The sequence below is a fragment of the Macrobrachium rosenbergii genome, chromosome 7 (assembly GCF_040412425.1).
Source record: "Macrobrachium rosenbergii isolate ZJJX-2024 chromosome 7, ASM4041242v1, whole genome shotgun sequence".
NCBI lineage: Eukaryota > Metazoa > Arthropoda > Malacostraca > Decapoda > Palaemonidae > Macrobrachium > Macrobrachium rosenbergii.
Window position 1 is genome coordinate 17,065,646 of NC_089747.1, and position 15,931 is coordinate 17,081,576.

The 15,931-nt window shown below is 35.6% G+C and overlaps 1 protein-coding gene across 2 annotated transcripts in view; it reads left to right on the forward strand.

The window, feature by feature from the left end:
* Positions 1 to 15,602, forward strand: part of nbs (nibrin) — a 44,018-nt gene extending 28,416 nt beyond the window's left edge. For both annotated transcript variants that reach the window (XM_067106701.1, XM_067106702.1), the window contains 5 exons: positions 1,823 to 1,934; positions 4,916 to 5,482; positions 6,161 to 6,454; positions 6,871 to 7,140; positions 15,039 to 15,602. In XM_067106701.1, coding sequence (XP_066962802.1) covers positions 1,823 to 1,934; positions 4,916 to 5,482; positions 6,161 to 6,454; positions 6,871 to 7,140; positions 15,039 to 15,260 — 1,465 coding nt within the window. In that variant the 3' untranslated portion in view covers positions 15,261 to 15,602. The remainder of the gene's footprint in view (positions 1 to 1,822; positions 1,935 to 4,915; positions 5,483 to 6,160; positions 6,455 to 6,870; positions 7,141 to 15,038) is intronic.
* The last annotated feature ends 329 nt before the right edge of the window (positions 15,603 to 15,931 follow it).

The window sequence follows — 15,931 nt, forward strand, 5'->3', positions numbered from 1 at the left end:
AGAATAATATTGTAATAGCAATGAAGATAAAGAATGGAATTACATATATAAAGTGGAAAAAATTAGTCAGTTACACGATTAGCAGGACACTGATCGTGTCACTAGTGGCGATAACAGGCTTGCATCGAAAGGGTTAAGCGAACCTCTTGTTTGTCCTGCTCTCAACAAAAGTTCTCAGTTCATTTCTCAGCCTTGCTAGATCCAGCCATATGGAAGGTAATAGGTAATACCTTCATGAACCTGTGAGACAACAAGGAGGTGTAAGCATTTCCTTAGTTTACTATATTCAGAATGTGCTCAACTAGATTTTATTGTTCAGGAACCTCAACATGTAACTGATGGCTCCTCATTGACCTATCAGGAATTGCACTAGGAAATGCTTTTCTGGCTATTAGATTTACCCTCCTACAGCAGCTTCTTGTCCATAGATTTTATAAAAAAAATTCTGGAGATGACATTTTTGGAGGAGGTTGCAGAGGCAGTTTATAGGCAAAGTAGGCAGTCTTAAGTTCTAACTGTACCAGGCTGAGCGAAATGCAGTAAGAGAGGTATTGATGTAGGTGGTGTCTCTGATCCCCAGAAGTTGGACTCTTTTGTTTGTTCGGCATCAAAATGATTTTTAAATGTCAGATGTTAAGGACTATAGGTCTGCATTATCCACATCTTTCAATCCTAAGGCATAGCTGTATTTTATTCAGCAGAAATAGATCAGCTACATCAACATGCTGAAGAGGAAGCCCTAAACAGAATGTGAAAATTCCCAATGGGGATCTTTCTCTGAGTTTTACATTGACAACAGATTTTCTCCTTGCAAATGATGTTGGGAGACAGTCATGTCCAAAGCAGCAATGATCTGCTTTTCCATGGTGAAAAGGAACGGGAAGTCATTTACAAGAAAATTTTGGCTAGGAAGAGTAATTTTAAGAGCGTAGGGTAATGTGATGGATGGTGAAGTGGCTCTTTTTAATGTTTATGTGAATAAGAAAGAGATATATTAACATCTTTCTTTATTAAGCCTACCTTGATAGTAGTGTAGTCATGAGAGGTCTTTAAAGGTGCCAAGTGACACTTGCAAATTTTTTTTATAAAGTAGGTAACCCATGAATGGCTAGGCGCCTATTTGTAAGGCAGTGTGGTAGCATCAGGCCAAGTTGTCTCTGTTTCTGGCAGTATAAGCTTCTGTGTTTCTGGCAGTATGAGCCATCTTCATCATCATTTTATTTGTCCTCATTCTCCAGTTATGTGTCTTGGACGACATAGACTTCTGGGGTTATGAACCTTTATGTCATAGACAATTGATAGGTTTAGCCCACATAAAGTACTGTTCTACAAACACCCCTTCCTAGTTTTATTCCCATGCAAATCCATGTAGTAGGGTGGTCAGGTTCCCTAGGACATTTAAATTTCTTACTCTACTGTTTAGGATTCTGTCACTCAGACATGGTCTATATCTGGTGAATAAAAACTTTGTGCCATTAATCTGAAGTGTGCGAAGCAGATTTGATATTTCACAGTTCATTCTGAATTGTCATTTGGGTATAAGTAAAGGATTTTTCATGGAATAAAGGAAACTAGAAAATTATATAAACATTTTAATTCTGACATGAAATATGAACCAGATTGAGAACTAGGCTTTGTGTGTTTGCCTGTGCATGCACTAAATGCATGAGTATCAGCAGCTCTTCTACCTTTGGAAAATCTTCATCTGGGACATTATATACATGGTATGCAAAAATTCACTTTTAAGTGAAGGATTTGTTTGAAAAAATTTTGTTTTAGAAAAATTATTGTTAACATTTTTGTATTTTCATTTTTTCAAAAGGAACCGAACCCAAACTACTGAGTGTGAACCTCCATCTAAACGTAGCAGTCGCTCTTCCAATACAGAACCTGTTGTAGCTGAACCTGAACCTACTCAGCCCTTGGAAAATTTGGTAATTTTTAAGGATAGTTACTTACCTTAAACATTAGTGATTCTTTATATTATTCCTATATTTTAGGGTTTGGAGTTATTTTTTAAATTTCAAAAATGACATATTAAGGGTCCTCTTAATTTTTGGCTTTTCTCTCCATTGACTGTAATAATATACAGGGAGTTATATTTGTGATGTACATTATAAACTGACTTGTTTTATTTAGTTTCTGTAAATTGTACTTTTGTAGGTTTTTCAGAGAATCTTAAGGATTGAAAGACAAATTAAGGGAATCACATTATTGTATTTTCATGCTTTCATTTAATACTTGAATAGGAATCAGTGACATTTAGATTTCTGAATGCATAATATTCATAATCAGACCAAGAGTAAGCTTGTGATTTCACAAGCTTATGATACAATTCCATTTGATGGAAAAGTATTTGAGATTTATTACTGAGAGAAAATGAGTCATCACTATCTTCCTGCTGCTCTTAAACAAATTTCTCATATCCACTGCTGGTACACATTCTTAATTTTACTTCATTCTTTCACTTTTGCCTTTGATATTTTCTTGTATACGTCATTCTGTCACTTTTGCCTTTTGATATCTTCCAGTATACTGTAGTCCTTTCTTATAACCTAATAGTTATTGGAAAGTATTACACTTCAGGTCAAAGAGTTTTTCACCAATTATATTAAAATTTCTGTTTGAAATATTTGAAGGAGTCTCTTTCCTTCTTTTAAAAGACTATGATTCTGTCCAGACTTCATGGACCCTTAACAGACTGTACACATTTATTGGACTAGCCACTCCATCTCCTCCCTCCTTTATAATTTTTCTTTTTCTTATTACAGTTTCATGCGTTGTCAGTTTTTCATCCAATGGTGCTCATTATTCTTTGATGCCTTGTGTTGTTTTTTTTACAGCAAACCCATTACTTGAAATTAGACAAAATAGTACTATACTTTAAAAGCGGTGGTGGTCAACCAGTAGCACTACTAATATGTGGACAGATCCTTTTGTCTCATGCAGCCCACAGTCATTCTTCTTGTGCTGTCTCAGTATTAACTGCTCGTGTTCCCAGTATTTTGGTAGTCTTGTTCAAAGATTCCCTTGTATTTTCTTATGGCTTTATTCCTAGTAATGTGTGTTTTTCCTTATGTGGTTGGGTAATAAAGTGATTAATGAATTTCCCTTGGTTCCTGTACAGAGGTAAATTTAAGTACCCCGTACTCTAACAGCTGGTAGTTATTATTAAAATATTAGCTGGCTCTCTTTAGACTCATGTGGTCCTCCTGACTTTGGAAGAATTGCTCTTCTTATTCATACTGAGAAAAGCCAATGCTGTTATGCTTGTGTGTAAGGTTAGGTTTGCATATGCTGCATCTCTTTAATTGTGGTAAGTTGATCACATGCAGTAGGTTACAACTGTTAATGAGTGATGCTAATAGTTCTGTCTTCGGTTAGCTTTTTTCCATGGTCTCTAACTTTAGGTTTACTTTTAGGTTTTTGGAAAAGAAAATTATTGAGATGGTTTAGCCTGTCCATCCCCACTTTTTCTGTCCACCCTTAGATCTTAAAAACTACTGAGGCTAGAAGGCTGCAAATTGGTAAGTTGATCATCCACCCTCAAATCATCAAACAAACCAAATTGCAGCCCTCTAGCCTCAGTAGGTTTCATTTTATTTAAGGTAAAGTTAGCCATGATTCCATGATTATGCATCTGAGAGTGACATAAGACAGGTCACTACCTGAATGTGGTTAAAGTTTCATGGGCTGCGGCTCATACTGCATTATATCGAGACCGCTGAGAGATGGATCTATTTTCAGTGGCCTTGATTGTATGCTGTACAGAAAACTCGATTGTGCCGAAGAAACTTTGGCGCATTTTTTACTTGTTTCTATTTTAAATTTAGGATTCCTGGTAAAGTGTAATTATGGAAATTTTTCCGGTCATCATCAACTGAAGGCATTCAAAATCACCTTCAGAGAAGTGTGAATTAATGACAGTAGTATTTATTTTTGTTAATCTTGAGCTTGTTTCCATGCTGCTAAATGATATTTAGTAATTAGGTGAAGGAAATTCTTCTTTAATAACCTCTGCTCAGTCAGGCCAGAGAACATGATAATATAAATATGCTAATTACCATAGTTTGTAATGGTGTTTTAATAATGATAATACCAGTTAATTGAAGTCAGTAAACTCATTTTGCATAACATCCTTAGGTTAGTGTACCAAGCAATATAGTATTAAAAATTTTTTTCTCTCTCTCTCTCCTCCTTCCTCTTGTGCTTTGATTTCTTACTTAGCATTCATTTTTAAAAGGTAATATTCCTTTGTGAAATGTCATAGGTACAATGGTGTAAATCGGTAGATTATACAAATTCATTTGTTCATAACATGTCCAGTAATGAAATTTTCTCTCAGTTAATCAGTTATTTATGCAAGTTTTAATACCTATATATGTGTTTTGCTTTTAACTCTTGTGCATAGCATGGATTGAGGATTTGAACCTTTGGCAGGATTAAGGCTGCACAGATACTAGGGACCACAGCTAGTGCCACACTAATGGAAGCATCTATGACCAGAGGTTAGACCCATTGCTGAGGGTCACTCAGAATGTGGTTTTCTGTTCTTTGTATGCAAGCAAGGCTTCAGAAGTTATGTATCTTGGGAATTTGGCATGGCAAATTAAGGCTAATTATGACTGATGAGTTTGTATGAAAGTTTTATTATGAAAACTTCAGTTCTTGGGAATATGAAAAAGGAAATTACAGTACTCTGATTCTTTAACCTATGAAGCTGACAATTCAAGCGACCCTGTTAATTAAGATTACGTGCTAAGTGAGGAATTTAGTAGACTTTCTTATGGTTTGCCCTAAAGATCTTTTCTTAAATAAGAAGTGAAGTTGGAGTAAGGTAGCATTAAGGAAGTTTGACAGATAGATAAAGAGAGACCAAAGGTATGATAGTAAGCAAAATTTATTTATTTTTCAGGATGAAGAGGAAGAACTCATTTCAGAGGACTGCGGTGTATCCAAGTTTGAACCAAAGCATGTTAGCACTCAGAAATATGATAAATCTGGGTGTAGGACAAATATAAATGGAATCGATGGTCCGTCTAAGGAAAGCAAGGGTAAAACAGTCGGAAATGTTGAAGAGAATTTACCCACAACTCTTGAGGGTGGCATTTCCTCTTTAGAACCTTTGGCTGGACGCTCTATACCTTTTGAACCTTACACTCTCCCAAGTTTAAATGCTGAACCTCACATTGAAGATGATATTTCAACTCAGACATATGGAGAGGTTAAAACAGAGCCACCTAGCCAGCCAGAAGATGAACCAGATTGTTGTATGGGGAAAAGGAAGAGAAAAGAATTACATCTATCCGATGAAGATGTATCTAATTGGTTTGGGAAAAAAAGTAGAGCCGAGACCGCTACCGTACAAGTTAAAACTGAAAGGGTTTCTGTGCAACCTACAGTTAAACAAGAAGTACGTAATGATGATCTATTTGCAATTCCCAACACAAGTGACAGAAGCAAGCGAAGAGCAGAGGCAAAGGTGAGTCCTGTATATTTTTGTGTTGCTATTGTAACTATATATCACTTGGGTTTAGTTAAAAATAGAAAAAAGAAGAGAAGAAACAGCTGTCAGGGATATTGTGACCAAGCATGAGGCCAGGTGTTTTGCTTAAACTAATAATAATTATAAATTTTAGTTTGAAAATAAATTCTTAAAAACTGTGAGGGATTAAGTATGGTAGGTTATTGCACATCCATTTTCTATTGTAAGAGCAATAATTTTTAATTTTAAGATGAAGTAAAAATATGCACACTGTAATATGCCTTCTTATGAAGGTTTCACATTTCATTAGAGTTGCACATAAGCCCATTATTATGCAAACCAAACTCTTAATCATTGTTGGACCAGCAGTAGGGATTATTCAAACCATATTGGATCCAGATAAAAAATTTCAATTTTACATCACTCAGGCACAGTTTTTACCAGCATGCATATATATTAGGTAAAGTACCTGGTGTGCACTGGCAAGAAAGTTGTAAATGAATAATGATATTTTGTCCTTTTGACTCTTTATTACTATATTATGGAAACTAGTTAAATATGATGAGCTTAATGTATTTTTGTAGACACTTGTTTAATCCTGGTTTACAAACTACATTTTTACTTGGCAAGAATATACATAATAAATGTATTTATTATTTATTGTATGTGAATCAGAAAAGGCTTCCAGAGGAAGGTGCAAGTGATGCGGCAGATCTTTTTGATTTACCAACTTCGTCACGAGTTGAGCGTCGAAGAAAAATTATGAAAACAGAAGAATCAACATTAAGGGTTGTAGATAATAGAGATGCTAATGTAAAAGATGCAAGCTCCTCCAAATATCCTCCAGTATGTGCTACTTCAAGTAATGTAAAAGATGCAAGCTCCTCACAACATCCTCCAGTACATGCTATTTCAAGTAATGCCAGTACATCAGTAAATGAAAGAGGCAGATCCGCTAACACATCTTTGGTAAGTTTGTCAATAGGAATTATGTCATTTGTATTAAGGCTAGAACTTTCACTTTGATACAAAGTTTATAATTGTTAAATTGATGATACCAGGTTAAATTGATGATACCAGGTTTATTGTTCAATTGATAATTTTAAGTGCTATACTAAATTTGTTCAGGATTTAGTTTATTGCAATGAATACAGTCCCATTCTTCAGTATTTGGAAAACATTATTGTTGCCCTTAGGATTTTTGTTTGTATACTGTGTCATGATTTTAAGATATCAAATGCAACCAATTATTTCACGTAGTGATTTTTAATTTCAAAACTGAATTTTTCACATTTTTGTGCATTTATTCTTCCTTTGTGCTTACTGTTGTTACTCCAACATCTTGTATGCTGCTATTAAAACTGTATCTTATCCTTTGCTTACAGAACGATACTTGGATTAGCAAGAAGGGCAATGATTCTGCAGCAAATGCTACTAAATCGCCAGTGAAAGCAGAGGCAGTTGTTGGGAATGTTGTGACCAAGAATGAACCCAGACATGGTGATGTGGCAGAACTTGCTGGCAGTTTTGAAAGGTCCCTTGTTGTTGTTGAAGTAGCCTCACTTGTTAGGCAGAAGGAAGTCAAAACCACTCCTGCAAGCAGTAATCAAAATCATTCAAGTGGAAATCTTAAAAATTTCAAGAAATTTAGAAAGGTACAGTACTGTAGATGTATGGATTACCTGTTCAAGTTTGTTTTGCGATGCCTTGCAGGCATATATATATGCAAAATATTGGGGTCGCTTCATCCCCTTCTTCAGCAGTTGCTATCTTCAGTCATGTTCCTGGAGGAGAAAAAAAATTATAGTAGTGTTAAAATAATCATTCTCAGCATCTACAGCTAAATGCACACAGCGTAACTAAACACAATTCCACCAATTTACAATTAACAAAGCTGCATTCAGCATTTCCTTTTAGGAATGCTCCTGCTCCTAAGAAGAAAACCTATCGTAGCAATGTATGCATTTGGGACCATCAGCTCTGGTGTATTTTCAAGATGTTCCCAGTGTATCTACCAAGCAGGCACCAAAATTCTTTTAGCTCCCTGATCATTGTTATTCTTATGATCATTTCTCCATAATTTTTCAGTTCATTTTTCCAGTTGACTTTAGTACTTATAGCATGGTATGGGGTGGTACATCATTTCTTTTCTTCACCAATTAGCAGTAGCCAGAGAGAGAGGGGGTACAGAATACATACACACGTATAAACACATGCAGTACTTACGTTCATACATGCAGGCTAGCTAATAGGCTAGGCTAAGTTTATACATTCATACATTATACATACATGCTGGCTAGCTAATAGGCTAGGCTAAGTTTATACATCTACTGTATACAACAAAATCACAATTTTTGTTACTTTTCTTTAATTACACTTATCTGTACACAATTAAAGAAGTCAAGTCTGACCATCATCAGTTGTGATGTGTCAACTCCCAAGTCCTTTCCATGAGTTTTAGGCCTGCCACTTTTAGGAAGAATTTTCCTCTTTCTTCACTACCTTCTCCTGGTGTCTTCCTGCCTGCTTATCTTTCATCTCTACATTTCCCCATGCCTCCCACCTACAACCTTCCCTTTGAGTTCCTGAGACCTGCTGTTGCATTTACTGTAGGGTATTCGAGTAAGAGAGTTGTTGCCTTCATGATCAAATTTATGGCCTTTGTTAAATCTATGGACATAGCCTCTGCCTCTTGGGATGTCTTGGTCCCCAACATGTAAGCCTCCATGAGTTTGCCTGAGGCTCCATTCTCCCTGTCAGGTGTGACTTTTCCCCTTAAAGTGCTTTCATTGAGTGTTAGTTTTGGTCAAGATCCTCCCATCCCAGAGTATGCCAAGTAAACCCCCCGTATTCAATACTTAAAAACCTTCTAAAAAACACTTAGAACTGCCTATTTTGATAGTTCAAACACACACAAAACAAACTAAAAATGCGTATACAGGTATTATCCTACTTACGATGGGGTTAGGTTCCAAAAAAAACCATCGTTTGTTGGAAAAAAATTTAAGAAATACCCAACCATATCTTGAACATAGCCTAGCTTACACTAGGGTATTCGGTACCATGTATATACTGTATACATATATGGTAGCCTAGCCTACACTATTAAATATACTCTTTACATACACAGTATAGCAATTATTAATATCAGCTAATTCTGGAGGTTCATGCAAAGTGACTTATAATTCAGTACAAAGAGAAAATGAATAACAAACAAGAATAGCTTAGCCTACACTATGGTATATTGTATATATACCCGTATACATGGTAGCGTAGCCTACATTATACTGTACTATATATTCACATATCGTATTATACAAACATCAACAAAATGAATATGGATCTTTTTCATGGATCTTTTAAAATGTTATGCCTTAATTCACTGTGTCCAATAATATTGTACATATATTCTTATATTGCTTTTGTATTAAAAATAGCGTTCATAGCGATCAATGTTTTGGTTGGGAAATGTTTACGCTGTGTTTATTTCGCCACATTTAACTCAGTTCAGAGCGTTTTTCTTGCTTCTAGTTAGCGTAAATGAATCTCTAGAGTCTAGATACTTTATTTATAAGAGCAAGGTTATTTTTCGTTATACGAAGTGTTTTTAAGTTGAAATATAACTAAAATACGTCTTGTTGTGAAATTAATTTATCCATTATTTTCGTTAACAGATGATGATTGATGATGGCCGTTGGGGCGTTTGTTTTATGTAAAAAAAAAATTCAAGATTCCGTTCGCTATCTTCACTTGATTTCATCATAATATGAGCTTTACGTATTTATCGTTTATCGGCGTAAAAATAATAGTAATGTGTTCTTTCATGCCCAGTAGTTTTGATTAAAATACTTTCTCTCCCATTTTGATTATGATCGAGTTCCATCCATGTTGCCGATGCACAATAATTTACATTATAGTGATTTAGCAGCTTGAACATTGTTTTCTCAGCTTCAGCTACAACTTGCAGCTTAAATTTAGCAGTATATTTCCTTGAAGATCTTTTATCTGTAGCGACAAAGGGTATAATGTAAAAATATATCAGTCCTATTCTACTTAGCGTAGGTGACGCTAATTGTTTATTACCGTACGTTGGTTGAAATACAGGTAAACGGCTGCTGTGATCCGATTCGGTTAAAAGCAAAACAACAGTTTCTCGTTCGGTTGTTTATGGCTGTACGCATTTGCGCAAGAGTATAACGTTAACTAACAATACTTTTATCATTTTCTTTTACTTTTTTAACTAGAAGATGGGATAAAGAGATGGAGTAAAAGTTGTCTGTTGTAATTTGTTTTCTCTCACTGCCTGATTACGCTGCTGCCTGCGCCCACGCAAAATTCAAAAATATTTATAAATAATATCGTCATATCGGTATTAATTGCTTACCCATTGCAAAATCAAATTATCGTAAGGTGAATTATCATAACTCTAGGATTACCTGAGTATTTTAATAGTTTTATCACAAAAAGTGCATTTAGTCATGAAAATGAGATGAAAATACAGTATTTAGTGAATATTTCTCGTGAAAAATACCGCGAATGGGCAAATTTTCCGCAAATAATTGGTAGATACGTTCCAAAGAGAAATCCATGAATATGTGAGTCTGTGAATCGTGAGAACACAAGTACGGGAGGTTTACTGCATACTCATTATTTTTGGAAAATTCGCCCATTCACGGTATTTTTCACTGAGAAATATTCGCTAATTACTGTATTTTCATATAATTTTCATGACTAGTGCACTTTTTATGATAAAACTATTAAAATACTCAGGTATCCAGGTAGTGCTCGAGTTATGATACTCAGCTCACAATAATTCGATTTTGCTGTGGGGTAAGCAATTAATACCAATATGACAATATTTATAAAATATTTCTAAATTTCGCATGGGTGCAGGCAGCAGCATACAATCAGGCAGCGAGACAGACCAAATTACAATAGACCAGCTTCTTTTCCTCCATCTCTTTATCCCATCTTCAAGTTAAAAAAGTAAAAGAGAATGATAAAAGTATTGTTAGTAATGTTATACTCTTGCATAAATGCATACAGCCATAAACAACCGAACGAGAAACTGTTGTTTTGCTTATGACCAAATCGGATAGCAAGAGCCGTTTTGCTTGTATTTCAACCATCATACAGTAATAAACAATTACCGTAGCTTATAGCACAAATGACATTAAGTTGAAGAGGACTGATATATTTTTGCATTATACCCATATTCCGTATGGATAAAAGATCATCAAGGAAATATACTGCTAAATTTAGGCTGCAAGTTGTAGTTGAAGCTGAGAAAACAATGTTCAAGCTGCTAATCACTATACTGTAAATTATCGTGCATCGGCAACATGGATGAAACTCGATTGTAATTAAAATTGGAGAGAAATTATTTTATTCAAAACTACTGGGCATGAAAGAACACATTACTGTTATTTTTACACCGATAAACGATAAATACGTAAAGCTCGTATTATGATGAAATCAAGTGAAAAAAGCGAACGGACTCTTGAATTTTTTTACACAAAACAAACGCCCCAAACAGCCATCGTCATTCGTCATCTATTGACAAGAATAATGGATAAATTAATTTCACAATGAGACGTATTTTAGTTATATTTTGACTTGAAAACTTTGTATAATGAAAAATAACCTTGCCTTATATAAATAATCTAGAGATTCATTTACGCTAACTAGAAGCAAGAAAAGCGTTCTGAACTGAGTTAAGTGCGGCGAAATAAACACCGCATAAACGATTTCCAAACCAAAACAGATCGCGACACTATGACCGCAATTTATAATACAAAAGCAATATAAGAATATATACAATATTATTGGATACAGTGAATTAAGGCATGACATTTTAAAAGATCCATGGAAAAGATGCATATTTATGTTGACATTTGTATATGATATGTGAATATAGAGTACAGTATAATGTAGGCTATGCTACTGTACATACCTATGATATACGTAGTGTAGGCTAAGCTAATTCTTGTTTGTTATTCAATTTCTCTTTGTATTGAATTATCATAAGTCACTCTGCATGAACCTCCAGAATTAGCTGATATTAAAAATCATTATACATTTATGTATAGAGTATACTTTATAGTGTAGGATAGGCTATATTCGAGATATGTTTTTTCCAACAAACGATGGGTTTTTTGGAACCTAACCCCATCATAAGTAGGATAATACCTGTATAAGCATTTTTAGTGTTTTTTTTTTGTGGTTGAACTATCAAAATAGGCAGCTCTAAGCATTTTTAGAAGGGTTCTAAGTATTTGGGGGTTCTAGCTATTCGTGTGTGTGTGGGGTATGCATCCCCCATGAATACCGGGGGTTTACTGTACTTGTAATTTCGCTGACTAACATACAAAGTAGTATTAGAGAAAAAAAATGGTGAAGTTCACTAAAAGGTACTCCTGTTCCCCATCCCAGTTCATCTTAGAATTATTGTACTATACTTGGAAATTGTTACTGATTGTAGTTTATATCTGTTATGATATTACGTAAGCTGTGATTGTAATTTTACAATAACGTAATTTTTATAAGTGTTTTGGAAAAGAGGCCCTGCTCAGGGTTACAAATATTCATTTTCACCTTCAAATGGAAGGTACAGAAACATTTTTAGAATTTTTTTTAGTACATTTTGCATATCTACCTCCTCCTGTTGACTTTTTTTTTTTTTTTCATTGGGCCAACTTTACAGTTTGCCCAGTCTAGTGGTGCTCTTAATGTATATTTTAGCCTGTCCAGTAAGGGGTAAGTAAGGGCATGGTTATTTACTGCCTTGAAGGATGATGACCTTGAGTTTGAGATCATGTCCTCGGTAGTTGTCCGCATTTCTACCCCCAGTTACAATTTCCCCATGGTGCACCCACCATTTCTGCCAAATCATGAAAATTCTAGGACCCAGGACTTTTGTTTTGTTCTTCACAGGCTTGGTTGCCTTTGCCAAGGATCCCTCGCCTCTCACAGTTACAGGGGGTACCTGCATCAGGAGCAGTCTTTTCCCGGAAATATTTGCTTTGTTCCTCAGCCAGTCCTCAGGATCATGCAGAAGTGACCAAGAGACAGTGTTCTCTTTTGTTAGAAATTTGATAATGACACTCCTGCCCTTAGGGACTAAGGCAACAGACATCCTGGCCAAGAAAATCAGGTGTTAAACAAGAACACAAAAAATTGTGATAACGGACCCATCATCATGGCCCAGCAGAATGAAGCTCTTTCACATGCCCATGACCACAAAGCAAATTTTTGTCTTTAGGACCAGAAGCTGTGAAAGTTTTATCATATTCAACACAATATGATAACCACCTTCAAGCATTAAGGTTTTAATTCTGTGAGCTGCACAGCAGATAAAGCTAATATTACCAGACTTTTCCTTGGGTGTTTGTTACCATTGCTGAAATGCGTTCAGCATGCATTGGTCAAAGGGGCCCTAAGTCATGAGCATGAAGCCTATAATCCATATCCCATTCTTAGGTCGTGAGGCGATTGGTTGCGTCTTGACTTGCATTGTCTTTTTTGTCACAGTCTAACATTCTGAACTCTTTATGATCTTTGCCTTGTGCCACAATTGTTCCTGGAAAAGATTGGAGGAAAAAAAAAAAAAAACTTTTAGATGACCACAACAAGGGATGCTGATGCTGATCTACACTTGCAAGATTATGTCAAATGCCAATGAGGAGGAAAAGACTGATAGTGATCAAGTCTCCCTATCACAGACACCAGGAATGCTGACTAGAAGACCCTACCTTTTTGCCCCATCAAAAACATCTCAAGAGGATAGCAGTCATCCTTTCATTCTGGAAGAAGCTGGTATTGTTATGTCAACTCTCCAGCCCAAGAAAAGGTATAAATGTTACTCCCTTGCTGATTTCTCTTCCCCAAGTGAGGGAGTCTTCAGATGTTCTGAGCCATGGTAACAGTTTAATGAGGATGTTATTGGCTTCTGATTTTTGAGACGAGGGCTTCTTTCCAGGAATTCTGAGCAAAGCCATGGTAACAAATGTCATGATGATGAGATAAGTTAATAAGTTAAAATCCCCTGCGGGCATCGCACCCAGTTTTCAACATCTTATAGTCAAAGCTTGTAAAAATTTTGAATTTAAGACAGCAGTGAAGAAGCTGTTGTAGAACTTGCTAGGCTTCAGTTCTTTTGGTTTCCAAGGCAGCAAGGTGGCACAATATTGAACTCAGCCCATTGAACAAGTATTAAAAAAACATAGCTTCTGTCCAGCACTATCTTGGAAGGGGTCTTCCTAGCTTCCATAAACCTCAAAGATGCTTAATTTCCTTGAAAGATGATTTAAACCACCTTAGTGGAATATCTATTCAAGCTGAAGAGTGGTGGAAAATTATTCCTTTAAGACTACTGATCAAGGCTCTTGTAGATATCAGGCTGGGACATGAATAAACTGAAGTGTGAGACTGGGCAGGCATGTCATCCTTTTCACCTTCTCTCTCTCATTCCTTATTCATGGCATACTTTAGGCACACTTATTTTGGGTTAGTCAACTTTACCTGTCACAAAAATGCTTAGTCCTTTCAAGTTTCCTGTTGGATTCGCAGCTATATTTGAGAAACAGTCAAATGGAATACAGTAATAGTCTTGAGGAGGATATCTTTTACTGCTAAAAGTAGTTTCTTCCTTAGGGTGTGAGTTCAGTTGCCTAGCTTTAAGAGCTTAGCCAGTTATGGGGCCTTATAACAGCTTGATTCAGTCCACCTAAAATGTGATCTGAGCTAATTATAGGTTACAAATTTGTAATGAGAATTTAATTTTTGAGAACGGCATTAATTTTTTCATATAAACCCATTACCTAGAGTTCTGCTTCCCATTCATTTCACAGAGGTAATGGGTCCAGACCGTAGGAAAAGAGAGGCAATTAATTGTTGAGGACCCAGGGGTCCATTGGTACATGCACAAGGATGTTCGTTGTTTATCAAGACTACAACGTCTTGGGACAAATGAAAAACACGAATGTTGGTTAATTATAAGAGCAGTAAGGAGTTTATGAAAAATTTCTTTGTTTTTGAAAATTAACTTTTGCCATTTAGGAGTAACAGATTTCAAGAAATGAAAATTTAAATTAAAATATGAGCCTTTACTCACCACTGGTAATAACATAGTGATGATGATTAGATATTTTCAGCTACAGTAGCACTGAATGTCCTTTTTGTAACTTTTATGATTTTTTCTTTAAAAGTATATTGTTGATCAGACTGCAAAACAAATTCGCAGTGAAATCAGCCATAGTGATGTTGACTGCACTTAACCAGTTTCAATTTGGGCATACCCTAAGCCTCTCATGTAGTACTGTTTAACAAAACTATTAAGCATAATGAAATTGTCGAGAATACGTTGGTTTTGATGTGGGTGCCAGACTAGTAATAATAATCAAGGTACTGTATTTGGAAAACAAAATAATATTAGGACATTTATGATTGTGACCGTTACCTGGTGCTAATGTATGCTTTTTTTTTTAATTTGATTGAAAAAGAAAGGTTTTGAATTAGTACTTTATAATGCTTACCTCTATTTCATGTATTGCAGAATTCAACAGACATTGTAGCCCTTCCAAAGATCATCGGTGGAAAAGGTCTTGTCCCTCATGACAAAGCTGAAATTTCATCGCGTGATAACTGGTTCAGGGAAAACCCAGATGTAACAACTCTTCTGGCTGAACGAAACGGGGAAAATAATGCAGAATTAGATAACCTTTTTGAAATGGCTCAAGATCCTAGGTCAAGAGGCCGCGCACGTCGGAAGAAGTAATTAATTTAGCTGTGAGATACATGTGAATTAATTGTACAGTTTTTATGAACTGATTTGACTATGATGATAATTTTATACACATGATTTTGATTTATTGCCAAAATAATAGTGACCACATGTCTATATTCCTAACCTCAGCAAATACATTATTAATTTGAAAATTTTTTTTTTCTACAATTAAAAAAATTGTTCAATGACACCCTCACAGGAATGAGACACAAATCTAAATAAAAATACTACTCAAATACCTTATTCTTGGGAGTGAAACTGATGAAAAATCAAATGACATAAGCAACATGTAGTTCGACAGTTTATAATTTATAGTAATAAAAATAATCTAGTTCTGGTACTATTTCCAAAGCTCCATTATAACAAGTTTACAGTAGTTCTTGTACCTCTCAAATCACTTCTTGGACAAACCAGGAAAATGGCTCAGTGCACATTTATTTTGCATGAAAAACTGAAAATTTGAGAATTAAAATTTTTCCTTGGTGTATAAACATGAAGTCTCTTAGATGTATACTGTACAAACTTTTGGCAAAAGCTGGACAACCAACGTCAAATGCAGGGAGGGGTGAAGTAGCTCTTGAAGCTATGACGCACTGCAGCGACACGCACACACCTGAACCAAAGTCGACTAGTTGTCCCTCCAGTGGTGAGCTGCCTACCCT